Source organism: Eriocheir sinensis, chromosome 1 (genome assembly GCF_024679095.1).
Source record: "Eriocheir sinensis breed Jianghai 21 chromosome 1, ASM2467909v1, whole genome shotgun sequence".
NCBI classification, from domain to species: Eukaryota; Metazoa; Arthropoda; class Malacostraca; order Decapoda; family Varunidae; genus Eriocheir; species Eriocheir sinensis.
The window spans coordinates 1,959,586-1,978,191 of NC_066509.1; the positions used below are offsets into that span (position 1 = coordinate 1,959,586).

The 18,606-nt window shown below is 43.3% G+C and overlaps 1 protein-coding gene across 3 annotated transcripts in view; it reads left to right on the top strand.

The window, feature by feature from the left end:
- LOC127003660 (long-chain-fatty-acid--CoA ligase 1-like) overlaps nucleotides 1-18,354 on the top strand; it is a 69,815-nt gene extending 51,461 nt beyond the window's left edge. For all 3 annotated transcript variants that reach the window (XM_050870639.1, XM_050870596.1, XM_050870722.1), the window contains 11 exons: nucleotides 10,011-10,134; nucleotides 11,345-11,614; nucleotides 11,908-12,107; nucleotides 12,514-12,657; nucleotides 13,033-13,307; nucleotides 13,823-13,973; nucleotides 14,769-14,919; nucleotides 15,077-15,204; nucleotides 15,654-15,797; nucleotides 16,453-16,626; nucleotides 16,914-18,354. In XM_050870639.1, coding sequence (XP_050726596.1) covers nucleotides 10,011-10,134; nucleotides 11,345-11,614; nucleotides 11,908-12,107; nucleotides 12,514-12,657; nucleotides 13,033-13,307; nucleotides 13,823-13,973; nucleotides 14,769-14,919; nucleotides 15,077-15,204; nucleotides 15,654-15,797; nucleotides 16,453-16,626; nucleotides 16,914-17,051 — 1,899 coding nt within the window. In that variant the 3' untranslated portion in view covers nucleotides 17,052-18,354. The remainder of the gene's footprint in view (nucleotides 1-10,010; nucleotides 10,135-11,344; nucleotides 11,615-11,907; nucleotides 12,108-12,513; nucleotides 12,658-13,032; nucleotides 13,308-13,822; nucleotides 13,974-14,768; nucleotides 14,920-15,076; nucleotides 15,205-15,653; nucleotides 15,798-16,452; nucleotides 16,627-16,913) is intronic.
- Nucleotides 18,355-18,606: the final 252 nt, after the last annotated feature.

Below are 18,606 nucleotides of genomic sequence, written 5' to 3' on the forward strand. Positions count from 1 at the left end.
TCTTTATCTCTTGAAATTGCCCTATCTTTATCTTTAAGCCTTTCATCTTCATCCTCCACGACCTTCTTCACTTCCTTCTTCTCTTCTTCGTCTTTGTTATTTTTTTTTCCTCCTTACCTTCGTTCTTTAATTTCTTTTCCTTCATTTTCAGCAGAGTAGACTTTTTCTTTTCTTTCTTTTTCCTCTTTCTCCACCTTCTTTCCTGTTCATTGCCTTGTTTCTTCTTCTTCTTCTTCTTCTTCTTCTTCTTCTTCTTCTTCTGTGTGTTCGTTCCCTTTGTTCTTTTTTCCTCAATTCTTGTTTTCTCTATTATAGTTTTCATTTTCATCCTCATTTCTCCTCTTCCTCTTTCTCATCAGTCATTTTCTTTTCTTTTACTCTCTCCCTCTCCTTTTGTCTTCTCTCTCCTCCTCCTCCTCCTATGTCCATGCACCCTTCTCTTCTTGTGCTTCATTTTATACTTAATTTTCTCTTTTTTTCATCCTCTTTGCCTTCCTTCCTAACAGCCTACCTCTTTCTTCCACGTTCCCTTCCACCCTCTTCCACCCTCCACCCTCTTTTTCATCCCCTTCTCCCTTCCTTTCTAACAGCCTTTCCCTTCTTCTCTCTCCCTTCCACTCTTCCCACCCACCCTCCCTCTTTTTCATTCCCTTCTTCCTTTCTTTCTAACAGCCTCCCTCTTTCTTCCACGTTCCCTTCCACCCTCTTCCACCCTCCACCCTCTTTTTCATCCCCTTCTCCCTTCCTTCCTAACAGGTCCCCCCTTCTTCTCTCCCTCTTCTTCCACCCTCTTCCACTCTCACCCCTCTTTTTCATCCCCTTCTCCCTTCCTTCCCAACAGCCTTCCCCTTCTTCTCTCTCCCTTCTTCCACCCACCCCCTCTTTTTCATCCTCTACGACCTTCCTTCCCAACAGCCTACCCCTTCTTCTCTCTCCCTTCTTCCACCCTCCCCCTCTTTTTCATCCTCTACGACCTTGCTTCCTAACAGCTCCCCCTTCTTCTCTCTCCCTTCTTCCCCCCTCCCCCTCTTTTTCACCCCCTTCTCCCTTCCTTCCCAACAGCCTTCCCCTTCTTCTCTCTCCCTTCTTCCACCCTCCCCTCCCTCCCCCCTCTCCTCTTTTTTTTCACACCTACTTTCTTTCTCTTTCCGCCTCGACTCACGACAAAACACTCGCTACACGGCACTCAACACCCTCAACACCACCCTTCGTCACCATCACCATCACCACCCTTTCTCACCTTCTCCTCCTCCTCCTCCTCCTCCTCCTCCTCTTTCTTGCTTCCATATGACAAACTAGTATAGGCTCTGTGATCTTCTTTTTCTCCTTCTTCTTCTTCTTCTTCTTCTTCTTCTTCTTTTTCTTATTATTATTATTATTATTTTCGTTTATTTTTTACTTTTATTTTATTATTTTTTTTTATCTTCCTTGCTCTTGTTCTTCTTCCTCTTCATCTTCTTCCTCTTCCTCACCTTCCTGCTTCTTCTCTTCGTCATCCTCCTCTTCCTTCCTCTTTCTCCACCATCACTTCTCCTCCTCCTCCTCCTCCTCCTCCTCTTCCTTCATCACCATTACTTCTTCCTCAACATAAGCCCACACCTTTACTTCCTGATTCTCCTCCTCCTCCTCCTCCTCCTCCTCCTCCATGGCTCAGGGAACACTTCACCCCACATGCCAGCTGTCTCATGTGTAGTGACTGACGGGGAGGTGTGTGACTCGGTTAGGGGAAGGCAGAAAGGAAAGAAGGGAGGTGGAGGAGGGGAAAAGGATGTGTTTTTATGTGAGGATGTAGAGAGGGTAGGATGTGATCGGGGGTAGGAGGAGGGGACTAGGATGTGTGTAGAGGATTTGTTGAGAGTAGGATGTGATAAGGGGGTGGGAGAAGAGGGTGTGTATAGGGTTGGATATAATATAGGGTTTTAATTGTTGTGTTCATCAGAGGAAGACAGACACGGAGGAAGAGACACAGACACAACAGACACAGACAGATAGAGATAGAGATGCAGACAGAAGAAAAGAAAACATCTAAGATTCCACTCTAGACCAAAAGTTGCCAAAACAAGACAAAGAAAAAAAAAGATGTTAAAATCCCCTCCACAATTGTTTTTTTTCTTCACTTGAGAGAGAGAGAGAGAGAGTGTGTGCTGACGCCTTATCTCTCTCTTCCATCTGTACACAATGTTTTAACTGCAGTGAGAGAGATTGGTTCAGCCGTTTCATTGTCTTCTATTCTCTTAGATGCGATACCTTAGCCGTTTCATCGTATTTATGGGTCTTGGGTATGATATTTTAGCCGTTATAGGTATAATATTTTAGCTGTTTCATCGTCTTTCATTCATTAAGGTGTGATATTTTAGCTTTTTCATAGTCTTTCACGCTCTTTAGATGCGATGTTCTTCCTTTCCTCTCTCTGTCTCTTCGTCTCTCCTCCTCTTCTCTCCCTGTCTCCTCCTTCTCCTTCCGTGTTTCCTTCTCTCTCCCTGTTTCCTCCTCCCTTTCCTATCTCCTGGTCTTCCCCTCTCCTCATCTTTCTCTCTCTCTCTCCCTCTTCTCTTACTCTTCTTCTTCTTCCTCCATCTTTTGTTTCATTTTCGTTTCATTTTAACTTTCATTTTATTTCTTATTCTTTTTCTATCTTTCTTGTTCTTGTACTTCTTCCTCTTCATTTTCTTCCTCGTCATCACCTTCCTCCTTCTCCTCCTCCTCCTCCTCCTCCTCCTCCTCTTCCATCACTTCTTCACGGTAATTCAGCCTCCTCTAACACGCCTACCGACCTACCAGACTCTCTCTCCCCCCTCAGTCACGCGTTGATCCCCGACTATGGTATTGGTGCAGTACCGTGGCAGTGGTCCAGAAGGGTGTACTGTGTGTGTGTGTGTGTGTGTGTGTGTGTGTGTATGTATGTGTGTGTGTGTGTGGAGACGGCAGGTGTTAAGTATGTGTCCTTCAAATAGAGAGTTTCAGTATGTGTCGTAGTAGTAGTAGTAGTAGTAGTAGTAGTGGTAGTAGTAGTAGTGTTAAGTCTGGTTGTTTCTACGAATAGTAATGTTTTTTTTTTTACGACGTATGTTCTAATTAACACACACACACACACACACACACACACACACACACACACACACACACACACACACACACACACACACACACACTTACCACCCCATTCCCCCCCTTACACGCACACACATCAGTCCCTTTAATCCATCTCAAAGTCTTTTTCCCGACCACCGCATTGTTGACACACACACACACACACACACACACACACACACACACACACACACACACACATTTATATCGCTCGCGGAACCCTTCTCTCACTGTGTCCTGGTGCTCTGCCAACTCCCTTCCCTCCCTCCCTTCCTCCCTTCCCTCCCTGCCTCTCCCTCCCCTTCCCTTCCCTCCCGCCCTCCCACCTGCCAGTCTGCATGAGGGACGGGATGCTGTGGTCAAATCAACACGCTTGTCACTTACCTTTATTTAACTTGATGCAGCCTTGGACGTTTGACTTCACACACACACACACACACACACACACACACACACACACACACACACACGAGGCTAGTCAGTCAGTCAGTCAGTTAGGTCTTGTTTGGTGTTATGTCCAGAATGTTGATGAGTTTGAGCAGAAGTAGTAGTATGGATAGTCTTGGTATTACTACTACTACTACTACTACTACTACTACTACTACTACTACTACTACTACTACTACTACCGTGGCTCTATCATCTTCCTATCCTTCACTCTCCTCTCACTTCCTACATTCGATCTGTGCTTTCTCCTCCTCCTCCTCTTCCTCCTCCACCTCCTCTATCTACAGCTTATAATTATGTGGTCTTGCTGCGCCTCGGTACAGCGTCAGTGCCCATTATAGCTGCCGAGCCCTTTAATAATAGAGACACAAAGATTTATCGGGTGGGAACGAAGTGTTTGTCCCCGCGTAGAGCCTTGGAGGGGCGCGAGGAAGGGGGTCTGAGAGGGACGGGAGAGTGGGGGACAGAGGAATGGGAAGGGTGAAGGGAAGGAGGAGGGGTAGTTCGGGTAAGAAAAGGTAGTTGATATTGCTAGGCGTATCTTAGAACACAGTGGTAGGATGGAGAGTTCGATAGAAGAGAGAGTAAGAGGAGATAGGCTCTGGGGGTGTACCTAAGAGAAGGGCTGTAGCATCGAACTCGCCTCAATCAGTCTTCAGTAGTTGGTGTTTCTAGAAGGAGGAAGGGATGGAAGACTGGACGAACCTATAAGAGAGATTTTGCAGCATCGAACTCGCCTCAATCAGTCTTCAGTAGTTGGTGTTTCTAGAGACTTATCTTAGAGTACAGCGAAGAAGAGAGAAGGAGGAAGGGATGGAAGACTCGACGAACCTTCAGTAGTTGATGTTTCTGAACTTATCTTAGAGTACAGCGAAGAAGAAGAGAAGGGAAGGAAGGGGACGACTGAATAAGAGAAGATTTTGTAACATTTAGAATCAGTCTTCAGTAGTTGGTGTTTCTAGAGACTTACCTTAGAGTACAACGAAGAAGAGAGAAGGAGGAAGGGATGGAAGACTGGACGAACCTATAAGAGAGATTTTGTAGCATCGAACTCACCGCTATCAGTCTTCAGTAGTTGGTGTTTCTAGAGACTTATCTTAGAGTACAACGAAGAAGGGAGAAGGAGGAAGGGATGGAAGACTGGACGAACTTAAGAGAGATTTTGCAGCATCGAACTCGCCTCAATCAGTCTTCAGTAGATGGTGTTTCTAGAGACTTATCTTAGAGTACAGCGAAGAGGGAAGGAGGAAGGGATGGAAGACTGGAAGAACCTAAGAGAGATTTTGTAGCATCGAACTCACCGCAATCAATCTTCAGTAGGTGGTGTTTCTAGAGACTTACCTTAGAGTACAACGAAGAAGAGAGAAGGAGGAAGGGATGGAAGACTCGACGAACTTAAGAGAGATTTTGGAGCATCAAACTCACACTCCAGTCTCTTAAGTAGGTGGCGTTACTTGACTGATCTTAGAATACAGGGAAGAAAAAAACTATATATACTATTTATTACGTTGTCTTTGAGTTATATCTGACCCTCTTCATGCACACCTACTCCTCAGTATTTCTCGAACGCTTTCAAAATACCCATCATTGGCTTAACGTGCTAAAGAAAATATTCATGCGAGAATCACTATCAAGAAAAATATCAGGGTAGTCTTTGATCAGGAGACAGATTCTTTACGTACAAAAAGAGGAGGGGGAGGAGGAGGAGGAGGAGGAGGAGGAGGAGGAGGTCTGCCAACGCCATAGCCAATGTTGTTAACGCATTTATAACTTAATAATTGTCAAGGGTGGAAGGCCATTAGCTGTGTGTGTGTGTGTGTGTGTGTGTGTGTGTGTGTGTGTGTGTGTGTGTTAGTGACAAAGAAAACAAGATAAATATACTGACACAGAGACTAGCAGACAGACAGACAGACAGGTAAAAAAAAAAGGAAGCTGCGCGTGACCTCAGTGTTCATCTTAGACACAGTAGTGGTGGAGATGGTGGTGGTTGTTGTTGTTGTTGTTGTTGGTGGTGGTGGTGGTGGTAGTGATGGTGGAGGTTTAGAGGCCATGAAGCTCTTTGGTGTGTGTGTGTGTGTGTGTGTGTGTGTGTGTGTGTGTGTGTGTGTGTGTGTGTGTGTCGAGGGAACTTTAGTGTCTTTTTAAGCTTAATTTACGACTGATTTTAAGCCGTTTCTCTCTCTCTCTCTCTCTCTCTCTCTCTCTCTCTCTCTCTCTCTCTCTCTCTCTCTCTCTCTCTCTCTCTCTCTCTCTCTCTCTCTCTCTCTCTCTCTCTCTCTCTCTCTCTCTCTCTCTCTCTCTCTCTCTCTCTCTCTCTCTCTCTCTCTAATCTATGTCATCTCATCCATCTCTCTAATCCATCTCATCACATCCAATTTATCATCCACATCTTATTCCTCTTATCATCTCTTATCCATCTTATTATCCACCTCTCATCCCTCATCCTCCTCTTCCCCATCAAGGTGTTATAATAGGCGCGGAGGCCAAGAGGTGTTCGCATCCCCTACGCCACTATTCACACGTCTGTCCGGGAATTTATAGCTTACGAGGGTTAACTTTAGCCGCTGGGACCCTGCTGCTAAATCCGTGTGTTGGGAGGGAGAGAGGAATAGGTAGGGTGTGACTGTGCGTGGGGTCGGTATGTTACAAATTAAAGTAAGAGAAATTTGATAACCCTGGTGGTAGTTTGACCCTTCTTCTGTACCATGAACCTAAGAAACACACATTTGACAAGGCTTTCGTATGAGTTTTGAGCATTTCCAGGGGTAGTTTTATGACTCTGGTGGTAGTTTGGGTAGCAAGGAAGATAGTACGGTGTAGTTAGGTTAGTGTTATACAGATCGGCGTTTTGATATAGTGCTGGAATCTTAGGCTAGTGCGGTATATGTATAAATAGTTAGGTTAGTGTTATACAGATTGGCATTTTGATATATAGAATGCTAGAATCTCAGGGTCATATTCTCAAACATTTCGTCGGCCAAGCACACACATTCGACATGGATTTCGTAGGAGTTATGGGTCTCTGCAGGGGTAGTTTTTTTTACCTTGGTGGGAGTTTGACCCTTCCTCTGCACCATAAACTCTCAAAAACACTCATGAGAACGGATTTTACCTCGCATTTGACCCTTAGAAATACCTGATGTGTGATGAGAACGCATTTTACCTAGCATTTGGCCCTTAGAAATACCTGATGTGTGATGAGAACGGATTTTACCTCGCATTTGGCCCTTAGAAATACCTGATGTGTGATGAGAACGCATTTTACCTCGCATTTGGCCCTTAGAAATACCTGATGTGAGAGTTGGTGGCGTCAAAGAATAGAGACCTTGGTGTTTTGGGCGTGGTTGGGGTGTGGGTGGGAGGGAGAGGAAGGAAAGAGAGGGAGGGAGAGGTAGGAAAGGGAGGGAGAGGTAGGTAAGGGAGGAAGAGTGAAGGAGGACATATGTTAACTTATGTGTGTGGTTAAAGGAAGGGAAGGTGGAGGGGAAGGGAGGGGAAAGGACGAGAATATTACCTTGTATGTATTAATAGTTTGAGAGCATGCTACACACTGGCGATTGAGGAGGATTCTATATTTAAACTAAGATACTCCTTCATACTATTATTATTATCTTTACTATTATTACTGTATATATATCTTTACATTCATCCCTACCTTGTGATGTTTATAATTACCGATATATTTTTTTGTGTGGTTATCCCTACTTCTTTTGATCACGCTAATTCTTTTCATAGCTAAATAAGATCGCTTCATCACTTCATTACTATTCAGTGTTACCAAGTTTATCAAGACACCTCTCTATCCGAAATCGACCTCTCTTTTGGCCACTCTATGCTTATCACTATATGGGATCAACATTTAACGGGCTTTTTTTTTTTTTTTTTACATCTTCTTTTTGGCGCCCTTGAGTTGATCCCTGTGCTGTAAATAAAAAAAAAAATAATAATAATAATCTCCCCAAAAGTTACAGCAAAATATATGTAACCTCACTGTCTTATTTTAAATGTTTCAAAAAATATCGCCGTAAATTGTAGTATGGAAGACATATAGCCTCATTGCCTTATCTCTAAAGTTACAAAAAACATCACCTAAGATCGTAAAGCAAAATATATAACCTCATTACCTTATCTGAAAACTTACAAAAAGACACCGGAGATTTTTCATCCAACATAGTTTATCTCTTCCCCGTCGACTCTGTATGGCGAGGCGTGACACACAGGGTTCGGGAGCAGCAGCAGCGGCGGCAGTGACGTTTCTTAACCTCCTCTTGTGTTGGGAGGGAGAGAGGAATAGGTAGGGTGTGACTGGGCGCGGGGTCGGTATGGTTGCAAGGAAGATAGTACGGTATAAGTTTAAATAGATTAGCGTTATACAGATCGGCGTTTTGATATACAGAGTGCTAGAATCTTAGGATAGTGCGGTATATGTATAAATAGTTAGATTAGCGTTATACAGATCGGCAAAGTAGGGATGAAAAAGTGATGCTGTAAGGAATCGTGACAAGCAAGATTCGTGAGGCTTCGTGAGCGCTGGGAGTGAAGGAAGATGAGGAAGCTAAGAAGAAAGAGAAGAATCAGCAATGACGTTTCTTAACCTCCTCTTGCTTAAGCCCAAAAGTCGTGACTCCTCGTATTGGGTAAAGAAAGTAGGAATGAAAAGTGATGCTATAAGGAATCGTGACAAGCAAGATTCGTGAGGCTTCGTGAGTGTTGGGAGTGAAGGAAGAAAAGGAGAAGGAGGAAGAAAACAAAGAAGAACAGAAACGAGACCAATTAAGAAGAAAAGGGAAAGGAGAAGAATACGACCACGATGGAGACGAAGAAAGAGAGATTAAAAAAAAAATGTCAAAGAAGAAAAACGGAATGAAAAGGAAAAAGAAAACACCGATGATGACGAAGAAGAAAAAACAAGAAGAACAAGAACCAGGATATGAACAAGAAGAACAGGAGCAAACGAAGACATCAAACAAATAGAACAAAAAGAAGACCCTATCGTAGGCCCCGTGACAGGCAGAGTGCCAATCTAGACGGGGCGGGGCGGGGCGGGGAAGGGGGAGGAGGGTTGGCACGGAGCTCGCCACACCCACTCTCAGAGCCCCGTGACCCGCTGTGACCAGGGGAGAGAGAGAGAGAGAGAGAGAGAGAGAGAGAGAACTTACACTTCCTCACCTATACACACATACATACTAATAAACACACCTACTAACATACTAACTACATACATACTAACATACTAACAAACAAACACACATACACTTATAAAACCCCAAAAACAAAGAAATACAACATACAACACCCCTTCCCCCTACATCCCCCTCTTCACCCTATACACACATACTTTATATACATACTCCCCCTCATACTTAAAAAATAAAAAACGCGTCAATTAAAGAGAAAGATCGTAAAGGCTATTTCTAATCTCGTCTCATTTGTCACTTTAATGGAGAGAGAAGAGCCACGTGTTGCTTCTCTTCCTCTGTCTCTCTCTAGCGCGCGTGTGTGTGTGTATGTATGTGTGTAAGGAAGTAGGTTTGGCGACACACACACACACACACACACACACACATACACACACGGGTTTTTACGTTTATTGTGGTGTGACTTGTGTATATCTTTGGCTTTTTAATCTGTACCTCTGAATCCTCTCACCTGATGCCTTGTTCCTGGAGACACTTTCTTTTCTCCTCTTGTACCTGGTGACTCTTAATTATGTTTCTCGTTTTTATACCTGTTTCTGTTTTGCACCGGTCATTTCCCTTCTACCTCGTGATATTTCGTTTGTTACCTAATGTACTTTTAGGGTCGTGTCTCCCCTGTGTCTTGTGCAGCATCGACCTCACACTCCAGTCTCTTCAGTAGTTGGTATTACTTGACTGGTCTTAGAATACAGGGAAGAAAAAATAACTATATATACTATTTATCACGTTATCTTCTATTCATTTATCTTGTACCTGCTGAACTTTGGTATACCTGTTCTCCATATCTGCTTGAGTACTCCTGTTCTTCCTCTCTTATATATATTTAGTTTTACATCTCAGGAAGCCGTCTATGGCAAGCAAAAGACAATGTGGAAAAAAATGCAAAACTTCTATAATGTTCCCCCTTAAAAAGAAAGTGGTAGAGAACTATAACAGATTTTAGGTCGATACTGTAAGACTTTCGCTTCTCACATCAGCTGTTTCTAAAGGTCAAAGAGGGGGTCAGTCGGGTTCTTATGAGTGTTTTTTCGAGTTCATAGTACAGAAGAAGGGTCCAGCTACCACCAGGGTCATCAAACTACTCCTGGAAATGCCCACAACTCCTACGAAAGCCCTGTCAAATATGGGTGCTTGGGGGCGAAATGCCTGATATATACGACCCTATTATGTTTAAGCATTATCACCACCACTACTGATCAATCTTACAACCATCACCATCACTGTTCTGTTGAGGAGTACCTGCCTGGTTGACTGAAATGTTTCCTTGCGTTCCAGGGCAGCGAGCTGATCCGCGTGTCCAAGCTGTCCAAGGAGGCGAAGGAGGCAAAGTTCATGAAGTATGTCTACGAGGACACGAGGACGCTGTACGACGTGTTCCGAAGGGGCGTCAGGGAGTCCAGTGAGTGCTGCTTGTGGGGGTGTGGGGGTGTGGGGGTGGGTGGGGGGCAGGGGCACTTATTTTAGCTGTTTGTTCTATAAATTAGGACGTGTTCCGAAGGGGCGTCAGGGAGTCCAGTGAGTGCTGCTTGTGGGGGTGTGGGGGTGGGGGTGGGTGGGGGGCAGGGGCACTTATTTTAGCTGTTTGTTCTATAAATTAGGACGTGTTATGAAGGGGCGTCAGGGAGTCCAGTGAGTGCTGCTTTTGGGGGTGTGGGGGTGGGTGGGGGGCAGGGGCACTTATTTTAGCTGATTGTTCTATAAATTACGAGGTGTTCCGAAGGGGCGTCAGGGAGTGCTGCTTGTGGGGGTGTGGAGAGGGGGGGGGCACTTATCTTAGCTGTTTGTTCTATAAATTACGAGGTGTTCCAAAGGGGCGTCAGGGAGTGCTGCTTGTGGGGGTGTGGAGAGGGGTGGGGGGCACTTATCTTAGCTGTTTGTTCTATAAATTCCTGATTCAAGATTGTTGGTATTATAAGACACTTTCCCTTCTCACATCATCTATTTCTAAAGGTCAAAGAGGGGATCAATCGGGTTATAATGAGTGTTTATTTAGGTTCAGGGTACAGAGGAAGGGTCAAACTACCACCAGGGCCATAAAACTACTCCTGGAAATGCCCGAAACTCCTATCGAAAGGCTTGTCAAATATGTGTTCTTGGGTGACGAAATGTCGTATAATGCGACCCTAAATGTCCTGCGCTCTATTAGATTTAATTTTATTTTACTCATTTGTTTATGTTTATTTATCTCTCTGTTCATTGTGTGTTCATGTGAGTGTCTTCTTCTTACCTTAGCTGTTTATTCTCACCTATTTATAGTTATGCATTAGTGATTGAAGCTGCTAAATGTCCTGAATTTTATCACGTTTCATTGTATTATTTCTTAAGCTTATGTATGCCTTTAACATGCGGATAGCACAGCTTTCCGGTGAAGGAGACTAAAGGCTACTCTAAAATCCTTGCTTCTAGTCGTGAGTTGTCTGGTGTGTAATGACACTCAAGGATTTTAGAGTCTTTGGTCATAGAGGGTCAGCACTTCATGAGTCACCTTCCCTCCTTTGCCAGAGATCATTTTGATAGCTGTGGAGACTGGCGAGTAGTGCTGCAGGACAACTAGGACCATCTTTACCCGGAGTTTGAATCAGAATTACAACTTTTACCCTTCCTTCCAGACAATGGGCCGTGTCTGGGTTACCGCGAGGGCCCGGGCAAGCCGTACCAGTGGCTGCACTACAATGAGGCGCTGCTGAGAGCCAAAAACTTTGGCGCAGGTCTGGTGTCCATGGGCCTCAACCCGGGTCCGGAGACCTTCGTCGGGATCTACGCCCAGAACTGTCCCGAGTGGATTCTGACGGAGCAGGGACTCTACTGCCAGTCCATGGTGATCGTACCTCTGTATGACACGCTAGGGCCTGAGGCTTGCAACTTTATCATTAATCAAGGTGAGGAACTGCCAAAAGTATTTATATCAATGAAAAAATGGTTAGTATGCCTTCAACAGATTTTCCATCAGCCATACAAGCAGCATTCCTGGGAAGGGTAGAATAATAATCATGGGCTTATACAAATATGTGTCCAGCAGCTCTAGTTTTTACTCTAAAAGTCTACATGAGGCATAGAAACTTAAGTTTACAGTTGAGTAGCACAAAATTTACCTGTGAGTGAGTGAGTGAGTGTGTGTATGTGTGTGTGTGAGTGTGTGTGTGTCAGGCATTAACATATCTTGTTGGCACAGCCTCCATCACCACTGTGGTGTGCCAAGATGACCGTAAGATGGCCCAGCTGCTGCAATCACCACCCAAGTGTCTCAAGAGGCTTATTGCAATCAAGGACATCTGTGCTGAGACCTCTGACCGTGCCAAGAAGCTTGGGATCACCATAAAATACTTTGAGGAAGTGGAAAGCATGGGGGCGGCGAGCCAGCTGCCCGAACTGGTGAGTCCGACAGCAAGCAAAACAGCCAATGCACCAAAGGGTTTACTCTGCGTTTTGTTAATTTCATTGGCTTTTTTTTGTGGAGGCACAGTCAGTTAGTATGATTATGTCTTCTGGTTCTTAATCATACAATGTACAGAAAGCATTTTTGTTGGCTATTGACACACTGCTCTTTTCTGCTCGCTTTTCCATGAGCAGTGCTGAGGGGACGCTTTTGTTTTATTTTTGCTTTTGCCCTTGAGCTGTTTCCTCCACTGTCAAAAAAAAAAAAAAAAACATGAAAAATATCTAGATCATTTGTAAGGCCTGTACAAACTATAATTCCAACCCACACAGATGTCATAAGCAAAAATTGTTCTAAATATGCTGGTGTTCCTCTTCCCTGACCCTCACCATGTCTCACCAGGCCCCCAAGCCCGGCGACCTGTGCACTATCTGCTACACCTCCGGCACCACGGGCAACCCCAAGGGCGTCATGCTGTCCCATGAAAACATTGTTGCAGACGTCTCCGCCACACTCCTCCAGCTGGCCGAACACAAGCCGCACAAGGTAACACACACCCCCTGCCTCCTCAAACTCATTCCATCAGATCATATCATCACCTTAGTAAAGAAACTGCCTAAGTCATTATTTTCTACTTTTCAGGAAATCAGAAACTTTTAAAGAACTGTCATTATCTCATTTGGCTTAAGATTTAGGCAGAAATGAAAAGGCCAATTCTAGAACACTCGAGCCTTGAATGACTAAGGCAACTTTACTAAAATGGATGTCACATGTTGATAAATTGATGTCGACAGAAACCTGGAAATCAGTGAAAAGTGACTGTAGAGGACTCATTTATTCATGTACATTCTCATTACATTTCCTCAACACATATTCAACAAGTATTTTTCTCATTTTACAAGTATTTTCTCTCCCTTTCAGAGTGATGTGTTATTATCCTTCCTACCGCTGGCGCACATGCTGGAGCGGTGCTGTGAGGTGGCCGTGTATATAGCCGGCGGTGCTGTAGGCTTCTATTCCGGGGACATCCGTAACCTTGTGGATGACTACAAGACACTGCGCCCCACCATCACCCCGTCCGTCCCTCGCCTCCTCAACAGAGTCTACGATAAGGTCACGTCGGCGGTCAACGGATCAGGGATAAAGAAACTCATGTTGAAGATGGCACTGGCCAGCAAGAAATCAGAACTCGAAAGGTTTGCCATGACTTTCCTTATAGATTTTACATAGTGTAGCACCCTGACCCTGTGAGCCATTGGGTAACATTATTAGGGGTCTATTGATCAGGCCTGAGTGTTAGGGTGTAAGGAAGGGCATGGGAGCCACAGACTTGGTTGATGCCCTACCGATGGCCTCTTTATCAGTCACATTTGCTTAATCAGTTACAATATAAATAATAGAATAAATAGCTGAGCATGACATATATGCATTGTGCTTAATGCATTACTTGTAGTTGATTGCATTCTCATTTCTGGATTGAGAGTAATGATAAACCAGCCATTCTGTGTAATAAGAAGCACTTGCAGTTATTCAAGTAGCAGGCTTTTTTTTCATTATTGTTTCCTTTCTTTTTTGCCTTTGAACTGTTTCCTCTACCATAAAAAAAAAAAAACTATTATATGTGTCTGCAATATTCCTGACTTTGAGCAAGATATTTTGTTTCTTTAATAATGAAAGCAATCAATGAGAATGTTTCTGGGCATCATTTCAGGGGTGTGATAAGGAGAACCTCCATATGGGACAAGCTGGTGTTCAAGAAGGTGCAGGACGGCATGGGTGGCCGCCTCAGGCTGCTGGTGGTGGGCTCGGCACCGCTGGCCGGCAACGTGCTGACCTTCATGAGGGCGGCGCTGGGATGTGTGGTGAGTGAGCCCTCAGAGTGGCTGTGGTGTGGCCTGTCCTCTTGGGCTCTTAGTTTAGTGTGTTTTGACCTTAACCCATAGATGGCAGCAGTATTTGAAGAGTACCCCCCAACCCCCCAGATGAATGGTCTATATATAGTCACTGCCGACCTTAGGACCGTAGCGTAAATATAGTTACGCCACGTAAGAGATGTTTTAACTATCATCTATATATAGATTCTACCGCAATCTGGAAGTGTTGTTATATTTCTGCCATACAAAACTGACTGAATTTTGTACTGTCTATATAGAGTACCTCTGCCATCTAAGGGTTAATGATCAGTAAGTCTTCACCAAGCTTCGTAACATTAAAAGTGTTGTTATGGCTCTATAATACCATGACCTTAAAGCCATAGGGGACTTCAGAGTTAGATGAAGCCCAATACAGAGAGGTGAGATAGCCACCATCTTAGGCCCTTGCCTTCAGCTTAAGATCATGATTCATTTTAAAGGCTCCTGTACCTCTTATTTTCCTAATTTTACTTCCCAATCTTTTCTAATCTCTTCTGAATCCTCTGTTTTTCTTATCTCTGCTTCCCATTCCTTTTCCAATCTTTTCTGAATGCTATGACAATTTCCCTTCTCTTAATATAAGTTTGCTATGTAAAATGTATGACCTCAGACAACATGGTCTTTGCTGCCTTTTTTATGTGTAAGAGTAATGCTGTACATGTTGCTGTAAAAAACCTTGCTCTTCACTTTTGGCACTCAATGGTTGAATCTCCTCATTTATTTATTTATTTTTCCTGTCCGCAGATCGTTGAGGGCTACGGGCAGACAGAGTGCGGAGCTCCGGCCACCCTGACCATCCAGGGCGACTACAAGCCTGACCATGTGGGTCCGCCCATCGCCTGCAATGCCATCAAGCTGGTGGATGTCCCAGAGATGGACTACTATGCTTCACAGAGTAAGGATCTGCTGCTCTCTTCACTAATTTTATCAGTTTGCCACATGTAAAATTAAGGTGAATATTTGTATATCAACAGAGGGTACAAAACAGCTAAAATTTTGGAGAAGTATGTCTCATATATTCCAGAGAAACTTTACATACAATCCTTTTTCAGGCCAGGGTGAAGTGTGCATCAAGGGCACCAACGTGTTCTTGGGCTACTTCAAGGACCCAGAGAAGACCCGGGAGACCATGGACGGCCAGGGGTGGCTCCACACGGGGGATATAGGACAGTGGCTCCCTGTGAGTGCCTCCTACAGTTTGTCAGGGAATAAAAGAGGCACTAGGATTTGCTGCAGCCTTAAAAATCATGTTACATATGTTGCTATACTGCACAGGCCCAATTTTTATCCAGTAATTTCAACAACCTCTCATTCATATTCCGTTTATAAATAGTCAGTTCCATTATTTTGTTGATTAGACTGATGAAGGCCGGCATCCAGCAATCTTCATCAAATATTATGCTGTAACGCTTCAATCAATATGGTTGGCTCAATGAAACAATAATCAAATTTCCCAAACTAATTTTTATATATAGACAAGATTACATGTCAAGAGTTGAAAAAAATTATTATAGATCACAAAGCTCACAGTTGTTACATTCCAATGACTTCTTACATCCATCTCTCCCTTGTCACCTGCCTGATGATGAGTTTTGTTGTTTACCTTATTTTGTGTCTTCTCTTTTTCAGAATGGCACTCTAAAAATAATTGACCGTAAGAAACATATATTCAAGCTGTCACAAGGCGAGTACATTGCTCCTGAAAAAGTAGAGAATATTTATGTGCGGTCGCAGTACGTTGCTCAGGTGTTTGTGCACGGCGAGAGTCTTAAGGTGAGGGAAGCTGTTATTATTGTTACTCATTTCAGTTAGTAATTAAATAATGACACAGAATGGCCAGCCCTTCATGATTATTAGGATCATATTGCCAAACATTTCGGAGCTTACACACCCACATTTGATAAGGCATTCATAGGAGTCAGGACACCTCTCCTCCCGAAATTGACCTCTCTTTTAGGACACTCCTTTGACCTCTGTCCGTGAGCAGTGGGCTTCTTTTTTTTATCTCTTTCTTTGAGCCCTTGAACTGTCTCCTTAGATGTAAAAAAAAAAATCTCCAGGGGTACTTTTATGACCCAGGTGGTAGCTTAACCCTTCTTCTGTACCATGAACCTAGAAAAACACTCAATAGAACCCAGTTGATCTCCTCAGCCTCTGGGAATAGTTGATGTGAGAGCACCATTGCCAGATTATCGTACTCAAGAGCCACATATTTACCTGTTTCTGTCCCATAAATGTTGACAGGAACCACCAATGATTAACCATTTAAACGATAGGCATGTATGAAGGCAGTTAATTGGGTGATGAAAACAGTTTTTGGGTAGGAAATCGGCAAACATAGGAGGCAGAGTACGACAATCTGGCAATGTGATGTAAGACCCAAAAGCATCTAAGAATATGGTCCTTAATGTTTTGTGTGTGTGAACAGTCCAGCGTGGTGGCCATCGTGGTGCCGGAGGTGGAGGCCGTCAAGGAGTGGGCCCGGGAGCAGGACATCCCCGGCACGCTGTCCGTCCTGTGCGCCAACCCCCACGTCAAGCAGCTCATCATGGACGACATCACCAACCTCGGGAAGGCGGCCGGTCTCAAGTCCTTCGAACAGGTATTGTTGTCTTGTTATCCGTAAATAATGCAAAACAAGCCACTGAAAGTTGCTACTGTAAATGATGTCTCTAGATTCAAAAAAAAAAAATATATATATATATATATATATATATATATATATATATATATATATATATATATATATATATATATATATATATATATATATATATATATTTCAAGTGATTTAGTGTCAGAAGGTATTATGTAAATGGCGTGCTAGCATCAGATAACAAGTGCTACAGTAAGGGCAAAGATTTAGACTGGTCACCCTTCTCTTCCCAGGCCAAAGACATCTACCTTCACCCCGACCTCTTCAGCGTGCAGAACGGCCTCCTCACGCCAACCCTCAAGTCCAAGCGGCCGCAGCTTAAAAAGTATTTCACCCCACAGATCGACGACATGTATGCCAAGCTTCCCTAGAGCGCCGGGCCAGGTCAGCTAGCATACACTTGTTACTTAACGGCGTGCTGAGTGTGTATGTGTGTGCGTGTATGTGTGTGTGTGTGTGTGTGTTTCAAGTCCAGAGTGTAAGTAACTTTGAGTGGATGTATTGAACAATTTGACTTGTGCCTCATATTGCCTGTATTAGACAATATTTTATGTTAACAGTAGACACAGATTCTCATTATTTATTTGAAATACATAATTATGGTTATGCTTGGAGATTACTATCAAACATGTTCATAGTGAAGACCAAGGAGTCACTAGGCTTGACATGGTTGTACATATAGGTCAAAACGAGAAGACTTTATCAGTGTACGTAGTCAGGTCACCTTCTATACATAGTTTGCGGTCGTTCATTGATGGTACTTTTATCTTCAACAGCTTCAGTGTTTTAACATTCAGCTTTAAAATTTTCCTAAGCTTCATTGTGAAATTAAAATATTTGTGAGCTATTTTTTAGGGGCTATAGTTTTTTTTTTTTTTATGCCTATAGTCTGGTTACCAGCTGTTTCAGTGCCACCAGAATGCAGGTCTTCATTTGAAATGTTTAAAGTTATGGAGTATACTCGCATTTCCCAGATTGTTTCATGTGCAATAAGAGTGTTGAGTTAACAACAATTACAATTTTACAAAACTATATATTGAAAAGTGGACTTTTACATATATTGTAAAAATGTTCCCCTTTGTTATGAAGCATTGCTTGTACAGTTTTCTGGTGTGAAATAAATCAGTTGCATGATCTCTTTGGGTGAATGGAGGTGTAGGCAAACTTGTGCAAAAGTCAGTTAAAGAAAATTTATTAGGAATAAATCATATTTATTTCAAACCAGGTATTTCCTAATGCATAGTGATGTATTCAAGGCAAGAGATATTCTAGTCAGTCTGCTGGATTAGTAATATCACGGTGCAAGGTGGTGAGGCGCCCACCACTGGTTGTGTGTTTGTGAGCTTCATATCGGACTCAGTATGAATATGATAAACAATGTCACAAGGTGTTTAGCTATGGTACCAGTGTGTATGTACAGTCACAGATTATTCTAATTACACTTACTAAGAGGGTGGATTCACGGTGACCACAGGCAGCAATAATTGTTAGAGAGTGAGGGGGAACAAGGGTGATGGAAGTGAACCCAAATGCTCCTGAGTTATCTTTTACCTTTGAAGGACTTCAGTGAATCAAACAGGTTCTATGTTTTGTTCATAAAGATATTAAAGTTTTGTAATATCATAGGCTGTTTGAGGGAGTCCATAATTATTTCCAATAAATATGAAAATTGGATTCTTTTTGTCCACAATTACACTGCCGTAACAATACCTCTGTCAATATGTGTCCAGGAACATGTGTTGTTGAGGTGTCTTCACAGCACGGTTCTGACAAGGTTTGGGTAAGCGATCCTGTCCTCCCGTCTTTGATTGTACCCACGCCTTTTCTTTCCCTTATTTACTTGCCTAAGAGCTTTGCTATTTTACACTATTACACTTTTCACTTCACACTATTACACTTTTCACTTCTCATATCATTGGTAATTAT